This window comes from Hippoglossus hippoglossus, chromosome 2 (assembly GCF_009819705.1).
Source record: "Hippoglossus hippoglossus isolate fHipHip1 chromosome 2, fHipHip1.pri, whole genome shotgun sequence".
Classification (NCBI taxonomy): Eukaryota; Metazoa; Chordata; class Actinopteri; order Pleuronectiformes; family Pleuronectidae; genus Hippoglossus; species Hippoglossus hippoglossus.
In genome coordinates this window covers 8,248,123-8,263,628 of record NC_047152.1, presented here as the reverse complement: position 1 = coordinate 8,263,628, position 15,506 = coordinate 8,248,123, and the positions used below count along the sequence as shown (strand labels likewise).

At 44.6% G+C, this 15,506-nt stretch overlaps 1 protein-coding gene and 1 long non-coding RNA gene across 5 annotated transcripts in view; one reads left to right on the top strand and one right to left on the bottom strand.

Annotated features, from left to right (window-relative positions):
• Window positions 1-15,506, top strand: part of LOC117774007 (potassium voltage-gated channel subfamily H member 7-like) — a 55,807-nt gene that overhangs the window by 24,688 nt on the left and 15,613 nt on the right. Inside the window, exons 5-13 of one of the 4 annotated variants that reach the window (XR_004616008.1) lie at window positions 237-257; window positions 2,126-2,340; window positions 6,167-6,592; window positions 9,269-9,500; window positions 9,587-9,754; window positions 10,056-10,256; window positions 11,871-12,125; window positions 13,577-13,782; window positions 14,713-14,797. Coding sequence is in view for 3 of the 4 variants with exons in the window: in XM_034606002.1 (XP_034461893.1) it covers window positions 237-257; window positions 2,126-2,340; window positions 6,167-6,592; window positions 9,269-9,500; window positions 9,587-9,754; window positions 10,056-10,255; window positions 11,873-12,125; window positions 13,577-13,782; window positions 14,713-14,797 (1,806 nt within the window). In the remaining variant the exon portion in view is untranslated. The remainder of the gene's footprint in view (window positions 1-236; window positions 258-2,125; window positions 2,341-6,166; window positions 6,593-9,268; window positions 9,501-9,586; window positions 9,755-10,055; window positions 10,257-11,870; window positions 12,126-13,576; window positions 13,783-14,712; window positions 14,798-15,506) is intronic. The other 3 variants (XM_034606011.1, XM_034606002.1, XM_034606021.1) reach the window with 3 other exon arrangements.
• Window positions 1-15,506, bottom strand: part of LOC117775158 — a 366,941-nt gene that overhangs the window by 338,422 nt on the left and 13,013 nt on the right. The gene's annotated exons all lie outside the window — the stretch shown is intronic.

The following is a 15,506-nucleotide window of genomic DNA, read 5'->3' as shown; positions in this document are numbered from 1 at the left end:
GCCCCAGACGAGCCCAGAGTTCTCCAGGCCAATCAGTCCACCCCCTTATCTGCAGTCATCATTCAAATAGCTCCCAGTGGCTGACACACTAATATATCTACTTCAGTGTAATGAATTGTATATGGGGACAGTGGTTAACTCCAGCCCCCATTTGTCATTATAAAACCAGAAATCCGTCTCTCATCCCCACTCCCCCCTTTTCTCCCCTCTCCGACGCCGTGCCGCTGCCGTCACAGACAACGGTCGCAACCTCAAAGGTAACGTGCCGCATCTGGGCTTGTGGAGTTTTAGATAAATACACATGTGCTTGCTGCATGACTTTCCCACATGACTGAGGTTTGTGTTGAATGCAAATGCCACATGACTGACAGTGTGTTTCTGCAAGTTCTCTGCGTGGAGCCTCAAACCGCAGGCACGGCACTAAATGGCTAAGTCTCGGTGCACATGAGCTGCTGAGTCCACGCTCGTCGCCCAGGGGACGGCTCAGTAGAATCAAAGACACTGACCTCTGCACGCGCTTGCATGAAGTGACGCATTAAAACCTCTCTCCTGGTTTCGCACATTGAAGAAAATCAATGAAGCTTCTCTGAATGATACCTCCCACTGTCTGTAACCTGTTCTCCCTCTAACCCCTGCTCCTCATGTCTTAGAGAATGAAAAGAGACTGTGTTGCTCACCCTCGTATTTCTCCTCTAATTAAATGCGATGGAACTGTATTTTATGCTGCATGCATTTCACTGTATGAATTCTCTCCAGACCGAACCTGGTCACTGTCTTGTTTAGTGACGCACTCATGTTTAAATGTGATCAGAATTCTACTGTAACAGATGCTGATGTGTTGTCTTGTCACTTTTATGAATATTTGAATTCCCAGAGCTGCTGAAGTGCTGATGAATGTGATAACTGAAGTCATTCCCTGTCGAGTCATCACACTTATGCGCAGGGAGGGAAATATCTTTTAATTTTGAATTTTGTATGTACTTTTATATCAATATTAAAATTAGGACCGAACTTTCTGGAGTTCTTGATGACCTCTATCTAATAATATATAGTATGCATATTTGGAGAACTGTTCATCTTATCGGCTTCAAACCTGCTGTGTTTATTTTTAAGGGCCCGAGTAAGTGCAGTGTTAAATTAGGTGCGATTTGGACGTTCAGTATTAATACATTTTGCATAAACAGGCGACCAGTGATCTGTAGCAGCAGCAGCTCTGAAAAAGTTTGATAATTAGGATCGAGTCCATGTTTCTCACAAATCAACATGCCAGATTTCCGACTGTAGCCCAGAAGTGTGATGACTTGACACAGGAATAATCCAGTAATGTTCTTTGACCCTGCAATCCAAGCACCCTTCCATAAATCCACTTTTCCCTTCACCTCCTATTTCTTCTCTCTCCTGGTCTGCTAGTATCTCGCTCCTGGATGGCTGTCGGTATGGCTTCAGCTTTTTTTTGGTTTTCTTTTTCTAAGTTCTACTTTATTTTTACGACTGCGATGATTTTTCCTCACTGTGGCATGTATCGAAGCTGCGCATGCAATCTCTCATCCTCTGCTGTCTGTTCCTCCGTCCTTGACTCTCAATCACCGTACTGTACTGTTGTGAACATGTGGGGGGGGGTGCGGCCTGAATCAGCAATTCTCTCTTTTTCACTTTTGATCCCTCTCATCAGGCCACATGTGTAGTGTGTGTGAAGTGCTGTCACGTATTGTTACGATGTCGAATGCTTTCCCCAGAATCCAGGGCGTTAATGTCAGATTGTGTGAGGCTGTAAACTCTTCATTAGACGGATGGATGGTTTGACTAACTGTGTGAAGTTGCATTCTTTGATTGTGCGTTGAATCCACCAACCGTGTTCTTCATTATCCTTTAATGAGAAATTTTGAAAAGCCTGTTCATCCTAGACGGGTCAATCAGAGGGTGTGGAGTTTATATTTCAGCATCTGTGGTATCCTCAGTGTTGTGTGGTTGAGGGCCGCTCCATTGTCACTATCCATGTCACGTGAAACCTAGACCGTTCCCTGATCAAATCACGAGGCCTGTTAGATCCACAATAGCCCGACAACGCCACGAGACGCGGCGACTTTTAACGATGACACCCTCCTGCTGTCGCTTTCTCTTTCAGGCCCGCTGAGCCAGATCAAATCCAGCCTGCTCGGCTCCACCTCCGAGTCCAACATCAATAAGTACAGCACCATCAACAAGATCCCGCTCATCACGCTCAACTTCTCCGAGGCTAACAACGAGAAGAAGTGCCCCTCGCCTCCGTCCTCCGAGAAAACCATCATCGCCCCGAAAGTCAAGGACCGCACGCACAACGTCACAGACAAGGTCACGCAGGTAAAACGCACACATTTTTTTTACAAATATGTTAAAAATCCCATAAAACAAACCAGCAAACTGCTGCATTTTTTAATTATTCATCCAACCAATCATTTGTTAATCATCTGAAGTTTTGCAAACAGAAGTTGGGAAACAGTGGAATGTTCAGAAGATCAGTCGCTGTCATCACAAACCATGCAGGCTTGATTTGTAGCCTCTCCTGCACACACACACACACACACACACACACACACACACACACACACACACACACACACACACACACACACACACACACACACACACACACACACACACACGCCCTGCTGTCTGTGAGCCTCAGGGTGATTAATTGAAGCTCAAAGGGTCTGATACGTGTAACAGCGGAGTTGTCTATCTCTTGTGGCAGGATACTCTTACCGGTGCCAGACAGCATCCAGAGCTCGGGCCGTCATTCTAGAGTTACCGACAGGGTTAGAGGTCATTCTCACCTTCCCTGCTAGAGCGGAGAGAGACAACCCTCTGTAAGTTAATGTATCGCCAGAGGTGGGCCCAAGCCGCTCTCCAAACCACTGGTCAGGTCTCTCATTAAAGGTGTAACGGATAGAGGGCAGAAGTGGAGCCCTGCTCAAAGGCAGCGTCAGGGTAAGGCCTCGGACTGGAGCCAGCGGCAGAGACGGAGCCGACTGTGGTGACCTCTGCGTCCAGCGTTAAAGTCAAAGTTATGAAGCAGCACAGAGGGCCGGCTGCGTAATGTGCTTTTAATGGACTTTTGGCTCAGTAGACGACCTGAAAACCTGTCGGCGAGTAAAGTGTGTTTCGTTAAAGAGGTGTGTGTGTGTGTGTGTGTGTGTGTGTGTGTGTGTGTGTGTGTGTGTGTGTGTGTGTGTGTGTGTGTGTGTGTGTGTGTGTGTGTGTGTGTGTGTGTGTGTGTGTGTGTGTGTGTGTGTGTGTGTGTGGCTGGCTGCAGTATAGTCATAACTCCTGCCTCCACCGTGTTGGCAGATGGGACATGGGCCAAAAGTAGTTGTTATCACACTGATATGTGTCAGTTACGTTTGGTTTTAAATATATAATGTGTAACAATTCTTTATTTAAATGTCTACAATTGACTACACCTATGTTATATATTTTGTTGACTTTAACATGTTAGGTCTTTTGTTATCGTTTTAGTGGTTGAAGTTACATATTGTACGTTTAATTAGTTATGTGATGCTATCAAAAAGGGGTCAAACGTCATGATTGACAGCTGAGACTGACTCAGGATTAGTCGAGCACGTGTAAGATGGCAGCATTCGTAACCGAGATATTTTGGGAAGTAGAGATGCATTGTTGATCTTCATATAGAGTCTGTGTATATCACATTTCATTGTCAGATTCATGTTTACCAGTAACACCCCTGGTCTCCCACTAGGTGCACGCTGTTAGGAATATTAAATATTAAACCAACAAACAGACACACAAGACATGGAGGGATCGCACAGATCTTCCACTTCCTCGACACACTTGACTGCGGGGAACACACAGCGACAGCAGATGTCTTGAAAGCAGCTCCGGACTCCTCTGAGTTTATGTGAAGCCACGATCAATGCGCCTGAGCAGACACACACACTCTCTCCCGGCCTCCCGGCTCCCACAGGCAGATACTAGAGGGCTCACTCACCAAGAAAATGCAGAAAACACACTCGTACAACTCGCATGCTGTTTCCTACATTTTCTCACGGCATGCGTCCCGAGCACTATTTTACGTTTGTGTCTGGATTGAAACTGAATCCGAATCAAACCGGTGATACATGCTTCATTTTTTAATGATGGAGGATTTACCACAGAAACATGGAACAACCCTCCTCTCATAAATAATACCCCGACAGTGCAGACCGAAACAGAACCAGCGGAGGGGAGAAAGCTAATGCTCGTTTGCATGTCGTTTGAAGCGCAGCCAAACAAAGGAACAAGCCGAGCATTATCTCACCAGGGACTTAATTTGTGCCAAGTGCACTTAGCTACAGTAGGTGTGCTAAATAATTAAGATGGAATCTTTTATTCAGAAACAGACTGTCATTCTGCCGTCAGCCGACTCCTCCCGGGCTCCCGAGCTGTAACGCATCAATACTCAAAGCTGCTGGTGCGGTACAGAGTTACCGTCTTGTTTGTATCATCACTGTTCATCATAATCTGCATGATAACGCTGCATTGTTAGGGCGACATCTAACGACCTTGAGGGAATTTCTTGAAACATACAAACAGAGAATTTCTTAAACTGATTATATATCAGGGGTCAAAGGTCATGGTGACCTCATGTGAGGAGAAATACAGACACTGAAACTGCAGTGGTCGGTGGAGGCATTCAACTTGAAAACATTGAGGTAAATTTGTATGTGGTGTAATTTCCTTTTTGTACTTGTTCCTCTATCTTCAAAAAAAAGTCAACAGTAATTTCACTTTGACTTGTGGCCGTAATGAAACAAGCATTCAAATCGCCCGTCCTTAATAAAGTGGCAGCTCGATGAATAATAGAACACGTTCCCATTGTCTGTACTGCTGGTTTCTGATTGATTTCAAAGGTTATCCCATAGCGTTTGACCCTCAGCACCACGCAAAGGGTTTCTAATAACAAATCCAATTATTAACACTTGAGCCGTTATCTCGAGCATTAGATCGTCCCTCTGTACCCTCGGTCCTCCCCTCTCGTTTGTAATGGCGACCGGGCCACAGATAACGGGGACGTGTGATAGGCGCCGTTTGCCAAAACAGAGTCGTTTCAGGTCCCTTCTTTCTGTCACGTCCCCTTGCTCCTCGCTGTCGCACGGTAATTGTCTCTCTGCCCTCGCAGCTCATGTTCTTTACCTCGAAGCTACAATAATCAGCAGTGAGAGCTGCTTATTGAAGTGTCAGACACAGATGAATAGATGTGTCCTCCGCCCGCACCTGTAATTACTTCCGAGTCATTGGGGCTGTTATCCCAAATGGTCCGTGACGCTGCTATAATATTGATGTTAAAAGCCATGTGGGTATATATGATAACTGCAAAAACAGAGGTACTGATAGTGGCTGGAAGGGATTTTACTCTCATACACATTGTGATTTCATGGAGGCTGATTATTTAATGCAAAAATGTTGTGCATATTTCTTTTTTTTACCTGAAATGATTTAGTTTTCTGCAAGATTCCAGATACTTTTTTTCCCCAGGTGATCTTATTCAGCTGTAATTGCGATCTTAGTGTTTTTCTCAAGCTTATGAAATCCTGGTCCTGCTCCTGTGCAAAGAAATATTTTATGCATAGTTAAAGTTTTAAATTATTAGGCCAGAAGCAGGTTTTTCATCCTTCACTTACCACCTGAATGATTTATCTGGTGAGTAATCTGCACATGCATTAGGACTGTAGAGTATGGACAGCATGTACAGTTGTAGTTCATCTCATACATCCACATTAATCTACTCATTGGTCTAATACTTGCAGGCGTATATTGGACTGTTTTTACATTTTACTGAATTTATTAAGTAGCATCTGTTCCTGATGAGCTGGATCCATAAAAATTATCCAAACTCAAAACCTGAAAACTTCCTGTTTTCTCAGGCAGTTGAAAAGGTGTGTTAGCATAAGATTCAGTGTCATAAAAGGATGTGAATTGAATATATTTAATGCCACAGTGTTATCGTCTGGTCTTATTGGTTCAGGACCCATAGAGTCGATTTTACATTCTTTAAATCCCTGTACCCCTGAAGGAGAGACACAATGACTATATGTTGCTTTACACTTGAGTTGAATGACTATTCTTTCAAAGATTGTGTTTTATTTTTTCTGATCTTCTGCTTTGGTAAATTCTCCGTCCTCCTCGTCAGGTTCTGTCTCTGGGCGCAGATGTTCTCCCCGAGTACAAGCTCCAGACGACGCGCATCGACAGGTGGACCATCCTCCACTACAGCCCCTTCAAAGCCGTGTGGGACTGGCTCATCCTGCTGCTGGTCATCTACACGGCCATTTTCACGCCCTACTCCGCCGCCTTCCTCCTCAACGACATCGAGGAGCAGAGGAGGCGGGAGTGCGGCTACTCCTGCTCGCCGCTGAACGTGGTGGACCTGATTGTGGACATCATGTTCATCGTGGACATCCTCATCAACTTCAGGACCACTTACGTCAACATCAACGAGGAGGTGGTGAGCCACCCGGCCAAGATCGCCATCCACTACTTTAAAGGCTGGTTCCTCATAGACATGGTGGCCGCCATCCCCTTTGACCTGCTCATCTTCGGCTCAGGGTCAGATGAGGTGAGTGGGGGGACAGTCAGTTTATCAATCTGTCAGTTGCTCCTGACATTTCTCACGTTGGGACCGTTTCATGCACCTGATTCTACTTTTCAAACACACAAACGTCTGTGTCACATTGCTCGTCTGCGTTGTTTCATGCCAGAGCTGCAGCCAATCCGTCCCTCCTGGGTTTCTCATGTGTCATGACAGCCACAACTCCGGCGGACATATTTCTATGAATGTTTACAAAACTAAACCAATCTGACGCTCGGCTGTCACATCTGCTTCCCTCCTCCCGCTCCAGACTGGAAGGCCTGGGGCGATCACAATCAGTTAAAAAGGTCTCTGCCTCCCTCACCAATCTGGCTGCGAGAAACTATTTTGTTCGTGTGCGTCTGAGGGAGTCGGCTGAGCGAGTTATCTAATGCTCTGCGAGAGCGGTTCAGAGAGTGCAGTTACAGCAGAGGACATCAATCTGAACATGAGCCTGAGATACTGAACATCTACTGTATACTCAGTGCCTATGACCAAGTATTACAACCACTTCAAAGGAAAAACATTAAGTCCTAAGCTTATGAGAGTTAAACCTGTAATATTCTGACTTTATTTTCATAGTATTATCAGTTGTATACATGTTGTATGTACTGAGAATAGAGTCGTTATATTACGAGGACAATAAGATGCAATTTTATAATTTCCAAGTCAAAATGTTACATTTTCTGAGAATAAAATATGAGAAAAAAAGACATAACGTTACAATAATAAAGTCACATAATTTAGTTTTTACACTGAGGCAGAACCAAAACACATTGAGGAGAATCACACTACTTAATGTAAAATGTGTGAAGGGAGGATATGTGATATTAACACACACACACACACACACACACACACACACACACACACACACACACACACACACACACACACACACACACACACACACAGCCCTGTTGTCAGTGCTCTGGATTGCTGAGTCAGTATTTAGCATGAGGTGTGTTTCTGTGAGGGAGTCCATGGCTGCAGGCTGCCACTGACTGGCAGCTGGAGAGAAGAGAGCCGACAGCTGAGCGACACCGCGGCACCATGTATGTCCTCCTCACGCAGCCTGACGACTGGTGCGCTGACAGAAAGTGTCCTCCCGTCACGGCTCACACTGACAAAAAAATGTATTTTTAGCTCCTTCCGTTCTCCAGAAGAAACTGAAAATAACACATCCATGTACAGTTTTAGCTCTTGTCTTTCAGGTGTGTTATTTTAGCCCTCTGCGCAGAGACAGGGACTATTTTTAGACATGATCTCATGCACCTTTGTTGCCTGGAAACCGTCTTCGACAATGTTCAGATATTTTCTCTTTATTGCTGATTTCATTAGAAACATAGCAGCTTTAAAATCTCCCTGGAGAGATTCGTTTTTCTGAGTCTCAGTCAGAGTTAAGCTGGCAAATGAAAACAAATGGCGCGGTGCTGAATTTGCCTGCGGAGGCCATTTGAGCTCGTCCGTCATTTTCATATCAGTATCCAGTTGAGGTTATTTGCCTTTTACTTCCACACTCACAATCACACAGTGGTCAAATGGGAGGTAATTGCAAATCATGAAGTCTTTTGCTTCTGAACCAGAATTCAAATATCACTTCCCCTCTTTCCTGATCAGGCCAGAGTGAATTTGTGCTCGTAAACAAATGCAACAAACAAGTATTACTCAGGAATAAATAACATAAACACGGTCAGTGAAACCGGATGATTATTATTAAAGATTGACTCTCATTTGCATTCATATTAAATTGACTTTTTCCTGCTCACTACAGCACAAAAAGGCTTTTACAGCAGATGTATGTGAAGTAGAGGTAGATGCAGCCCACGTAGGTGATGACACAGAGTCAGAAGTTTACATCCAAAGCTCTGGTGGTGTTTTAAAGCGCCAGATGGCCTGAGGGATATTCGGCGGATGTGTTTAATACAGCTGGTTGCTAATGGGAGATTTAGCATCACTCCTCAGCAGAAAAACGCCTCAGACTTACTGTGAGACCAGATTTTAATCAACACTACACTTTGTGTGCTGCGTACAACATGGTGCACGCTCGGAGCAGATCCTTCAGGCCTCATCTTTCTCTGCGTATGATTTATTCACTGTTTTTGCACGGCGGTGATTGATGGCGGTGATTCAGGGGATTTAATGGACCTGTCTTTCTCGCCTCCCTCCTGATTCCGAAGTCTCACTTATTGTGTTTACAGATTGCACACCACTAATAGATCAGGACTTAAGTCGTGGCTGCATGCTGCCCCCCCTCCCCAGTCCCTTACTTCCCTTGCATAGCCTGTGTGTTAGTTTAGTCCAGCTCGAAAACGGAGACGGGGGATTAAAGAAGGCGATGTGTGTGCACTGTACATTCTGAGGGGCTGCAAAAAAATCTTCTTGCAATCATCATATTCAAAAGTGCCTCATCATCCTTCATGTCTTTATTCCACTTCCTCTTAAAGCCTGATTTCCATGATTTCCCTTATCCTGAACTGATTGTCCTCATGACGCTGAGAGGCGACAGACAACTTGTTCACTTTGCAGCAAACTCCCTCTGATTTCAGATTTTGGATTTGTGAGGATTTATTCAAAAAATAGAAAATCACTTTTTAAAAAATGTTCATGAACTCGATTCTCAGCAAAGAACAGTCCTGACTCAGATTTTCCTCTGTTTCTTAGACCACCACTCTGATTGGTCTGCTGAAGACGGCCCGTCTCTTGCGGCTGGTGCGCGTCGCCCGCAAGTTGGACCGCTACTCTGAGTACGGCGCCGCTGTCCTCATGCTGCTCATGTGCATCTTCGCCCTCATCGCCCACTGGCTGGCCTGCATCTGGTACGCCATCGGCAACGTGGAGAAGCCGTACCTCGAGCACAAGATCGGATGGCTGGACAACCTGGGGGTGTCCATAGGTGACCTTATTTATCTTCTGATGCCAAAGACATGATACACACATTTTGTAGTATTTTTAACGTACTATTTTTGTTATTCCTTGCAGGAAAAAAGTACAACTACAGTGACCCCAGCTCAGGCCCCTCCATCAAAGATAAGTACGTCACAGCGCTCTATTTCACCTTCAGCAGTCTGACCAGTGTGGGCTTTGGGAACGTCTCCCCCAACACCAACTCTGAGAAAATCTTCTCCATCTGCGTCATGCTCATTGGATGTGAGTGAGCAGCTGAGTCACACTCAGACAGTTATTATGATCCTGTCATCGCTGAAACTCCTCTGTAATCAGGCTGCAGCACACACACTGTATTTCATGGAGAATCTTAACCTTAATGGAGGGTTTTTAAAGATAAGCACTCTGATACAAGACATTAATTCAATAGTTAAACCTTCTAAAGGAAACATTCACATATTTATTTCAACATGAATGTGCAGTTATCACAGAAAATGTAGGTATTTTATATGAGCAGCCTCAGCTTCCACAGCTCAACGCTCCACCTGTATCGCTTCTCTCCCAGCTCTAATGTACGCCAGCATCTTTGGGAACGTGTCCGCCATCATACAGCGGTTGTACTCGGGCACAGCCAGGTATCACCTCCAGATGCTCCGGGTCAAAGAGTTCATCCGCTTCCACCAGATCCCCAACCCGCTGCGGCAGCGGCTGGAGGAGTACTTCCAACACGCCTGGACGTACACCAACGGCATCGACATGAATATGGTACGAGAGGAGAGTGTGTGTGTGTTTGATTTAGTCCGAGGACGAGACTCATTTGTGTGATATCTTGTCCCTGAAAAATGCTCTTACCACATCGATGTCATTTCATCAGGATGATACTGTTTAATGCTAAGTCACAGCCGCAGGTTAAATGACAGCTGCAGTTGCTGCTCATGCACACGGTAACTGCAGCGTTTGTCTTCATGATGCTGTTCTTATATAAGTTTGTCTTTTCCATGTCTGCCTCATGTCAAATGGAATGACCCCACCACTCTGGTAAGAGCAGGAGGTACATGTGTTAACACAACTAACATCCATATGTTGCTCAGTGGTAGAGCTTAGCTGTGCCTGACACTCGTAGTGGAATGCTCTAAGTTCTTAGCTTTAACACACAGAAGACAACACATGTGTGGCTTTTGTCATTATTGTCCCAAACATGCATGTTATTAAAGGTGCCGCACTGTTTTATCTGTTACACAACTTACTGAACATACACAAACCCAACCACACTGTAACCTGCTGCATCATAATTGGGTTTACCAGATTAACTTGCATGCCAAGGCACATTAACACTGAGTGTTTCCTGCAGGCCACAGTAATAGTCTATCAGTGGTAGACTTGCATGTGGCCCTGCCTCCAGGTCCCTGTCTTTGCATGAAATCTGTGTATTCAAACATAACCCCATGATGCTCATCTGCTACCAGAGACAGAGTGAATCATGCCTGTGAGAGTGGGCACAGCCGCGCCGGGCACTGCCAGGTTTCCCTCCCGGCGTGGGAGGCTTGGCTGCACGCTCCGCGGCGGCACCTGTGCTTGCCAAGTGTTGTTCAGTCTTTCCTTTCCAAATCTACTGATCGGCTTTTGTTCCGAGCAACAACGAATAAAAAGCCCGTCAGAGCCAGATAAACCAGTTCGGTCTGCATTTCCTCTCCTGTCAGTAGCACATTGTATTGTATGTGTAAATGACAAAAGAGGAAATAAGTGTTGTCTTGTCCCCCGTGTGTCCTTGAAGCCCCTCTCCCTGCCCTCGAGTGTGTGTCGTCTAAAAGTAAAGTGTTCCTTTACAGTCCGTTCTGTCCCTGCTCCCTATCTTTGTCTTTACGAGGGTAAGTGGATTACAAGTTGGATTCTCTTTATTGTATATTTTGATTATACTTTTAACAGTCTCCCAGGCTAACTCGGATGGGTAGGAAAGCTCAATTTTAATATTTATTCCCATAATATTGAGGAATGTTTCAAGATTAATTATTATTTCTGCTTTTTGCTCATGCACATTCCAGGTAATGGTTTGTAGAATAAAGTCAGTGAAACAAACCTGTCATTTATCTGCAGCTTCTCAGTCCCTAAGTGTTGTGTGTTGTCTGCTGAAAGGCTCAGTGAAAACATTAGCTCTGTGTTGGAGGGCGTTGCAGGCGTTTTTCTACTGCGGCAGGTTATAGGTTTTGAGAAGAAGGAAAGAACACAAGTGGCAATTGTACCAAATTTCTGCTCAATTTGACCTGCAACCAAACTGAACATTTAAAAATCAGCACATCATCTCTGACAGCTTGTAAAAGATAATACAAAAACACTTCTATATCTCATGTAATCACACTGTAACCATGTGCGTTCCACACTCAGGTCCTGAAGGGTTTCCCTGAGTGCCTGCAGGCGGATATCTGCCTCCACCTCAACACAAACCTCCTCCAGGGCTGTAAGGCGTTCCGCGGGGCCACCAAGGGCTGCCTCCGGGCGCTGGCCATGCGGTTCAAGACCACCCACGCGCCCCCCGGAGACACCTTGGTCCACAGCGGAGACGTGCTCACCGCGCTTTACTTTGTCTCGCGCGGCTCCATCGAAATCCTCAAAGACGACGTGGTGGTGGCCATCCTGGGTGGGTCTATACTCTACACCTCCATAACCTCATTATCATTCTCTTCTCTCCACCAAAACTGTTTCTAATGAGCCCACTCACCAAGAGTCACATCCACGCATGTCCCTCCAGCTCTGGGTCTGCTCTGGAAATATCTCTGTTGAACAATAAAATAAAATAAAATGTCTGAAAACCTTCTACTGGACATAGATATTTTTAAAAGGCTGTTGGAGACCAGGTCAAGGAAGGAGAGAATGCCATGCATACCCCATGTAGAAAAACTTCTTGTACACAAAACATCTCAACATTTCTAATTAGCCATTGATGAGCCAAGTCAAAAACCAACCCACTTCAAAAGCCAGCACAGATACTCCTGTCGTCCCAGCCCGAGCTCACCTAGACGGGGGCGGGCCAGTGAAGTAAGGACGCCTCTGTGCTGCTGTGATATGTCTGGGTTGGCAGCTGAGATCCCTGTTGGGCATGTTGTAATAACTTACTTCAAAGAACAGTGTGATTGCTGCCTCGCAGTTGTGCCAGAGATGAAGGCGGAGGACGGAGAAGCGTGGGGGAGGACACATGGTGGGACGAGAGTAACACGGGATACGTGTCGATGAGAAAAAAAGGAGAACATGATTGCTTTCAAATAGATAGATGACAATTGAAGCAGGGGGAGAGCTGAGCGAGTGGGTGGGGTAGAAATATAAGAGAGAAAAGAGGCAGATTAAGGGATCGGAGAGTTTCGTGTGGTTGGTCTTGCACCGCTTCTCTCCTTCCTCTCTCCTCCTCCTCCTCCTCCCAGCAGGTGAATCCCACCGAGGCTATTGTTTTCCATTTTAACGACTGTTTTCCGTGCAGCCAATTAACCTCTGATGAAGAGCGCTGACACATTAGGGTCACGATTAGCAAGAGGGTGAAGTTGTAGGTCATGTACAGTTACGACTCAGCAACATTTTCTCCGCTACAGCAGGAGAAACTGCTGATGGCTCCATTTCCGAGCTCTCTCGTTTATACGCCGCGTGAACATGTATTACATTACATTGCACCGTGCATGACAAGTGCATGCTGGGACTCACAGGAGCCAATGAAAATGTTAAGAAGGTGGAAATACGCAGTTACCAAGAAAATGACAAATGTTCTGTTCTACCAGCAAATCAAATACACAGCAGTAGCTGCACATTTTCATTATATATAGTGTATAGTAGGCTATATAGTAATATATAGAAATATCAGGAATAAATGATTAAAAATGTTTAAATCACAATGAGTATAAATGCAAATATGGAAAGACAAAATAGCATATGAAAGTACAGAATAGAAAAATATCGAGATATGTACATAATATACACATTTAATTACATATTGAATATTTTAGGTAGAGTAAGTAGTTCTTACATTTGATAATATAATAACTGTGAATGTAACGCCCTGTAGCCTCTTTTCTTACCCACACTGAACCTCTGCTCCCTCTGCAGGTAAGAACGACATCTTCGGCGAGATGATCCACCTGTTCGCCAAGCCGGGGAAATCCTGCGCCGACGTGCGGGCGCTGAGCTACTGCGACCTCCACACCATCCAGAGGGAGGAGATCCTCGAGGTGCTGGACATGTACCCGGAGTTCGCCGACCACTTCCTCACAAACCTGGAGCTGACCTTTGACCTCCGGGACGAAACCACCAAGGTAATCAGGGCACAGGTTTCCCGGCACAGATCCCTGTCTCCGGTTACTGGGATGAAGGAGGCAGTGAAATGGATTCAAGGCTTTTATGCAGTACTTCTGCTTTACTGCTGTACAGTAAAAAGCTTAGTGGAGACCATTAACTTGAATTAAACAGTCTGTTCCCTGCACCATATCTCTGCCATTTAAGTTGGAGCAGTAGCTTTGTTATTAATTCTCCTCAGTGCCTCAGTGTATCTGTGGTTGTGGGAATAAAAGCACCAGGCTAATTGAGACATTTTGAATGAGAGCTGGAGTCGAGCACTGACAGTGGATGTTACAGACAGAGGGGATGATGCAGGCTGTAATTCTGATGAACTGAGTGCAGTGGAAACATGTGCAAGGCCTGTGACAGTTATTTTATTTATATTTTAAAGGAGAGTGGGATGGGAACTTAGCCTTTTGTTATTTATTCAGACGATGGGAAAGAGGAGAGGGAGACACAAGAAGGTTCGAGTAGGTTTGATTACATCAAAAAAGAGGAGATACGTGATGCACCGACAAGAGAGGAAGTCGTTTATAATCTGTAGTTAAAGAATGGAAAACTCTTTCTTAATGCAAGCATCCACTACTCAACTTATTCTTGCAAGATTTAGTCAAAGATCTGCAACCGTTAATTCTGATGATAAAAATGAACGATGCGTTTTCCACTTCCTCCCAGAAATGAAGGCAAAATATAAAAGATATGAACGCTGCCTTTAATTTAAAACCAAACCAACTGGAAAACACTTACATACATAGGTGTGATAAGAACTACATAAAATAACAGAAACCATCCTTGAGAAGAATTTACTTGACGTGAATTTTTTGTTTGGTCCATCCACTAACATGGAGGAGGCTGCATTTATGACCTATATTAAGATGCTTTAATCATATATTCTCCTTTTCTTACAGACATCCCACCCACAAGCAGCTGAGTCCAACATGGATGAAATGAAGTGTGGAAGACGAGCGTCCTACAAAAGGAAGTCGTCCACAGGTCAGACATCATCAAGTGCTTTTAAATCAAAAACTACTTTTACAATTAAAATCCTACAAGCGTGTGTCATAACATCTCGGTCCCTTTAAACCTTCATTAGAAATTAAAGTAAAGTGATTCCAATTAATATCTGTGCAAAGACGTTGGGTCATGACTTCATGCTAATTGGAGACGGGCTTTTTAAAATGTGAATATGTTCTTCTGACAGTTGTAAGATGGTAATGTAATTATTTCATTATTATCTTTTTTAAACTATTTGCATTTAAGGATAAAAATAGCGTCAACTGTTGGATTTTTTTGTTTTTTAAGCAAGATTACACAAAAATTGCTCAACGGATTCCCACAAAACTTGGCTAGGCTGTGATATGGAGACTGATATTTATGATCGTGTGCAATTTGCTGCAGATCCAGATAAAAAAACAGATCTGGTGAATTTAAATGTGGTCTCATAAGGGGACATTTCATGAAAAAGCTTAATCCTGGTGCAGTTTTTTAGGCTCATTCAAGACGGGCTCTTCACAATAAACCCTGATATTCTACCACACAATGGAGCAGTGTGATGGAGTTATAAATATCTCTCTCCTCAGATCAGTTGCACCACAGATAAACACAGCAGCGTCCCTGCCCTCAGCACTGGGATGACAGTATGCTCTGTGTTTGACTTCGAACAGCCAGGAGAGCCGGGACGTGGAGACCGAGTCTCCGCCAC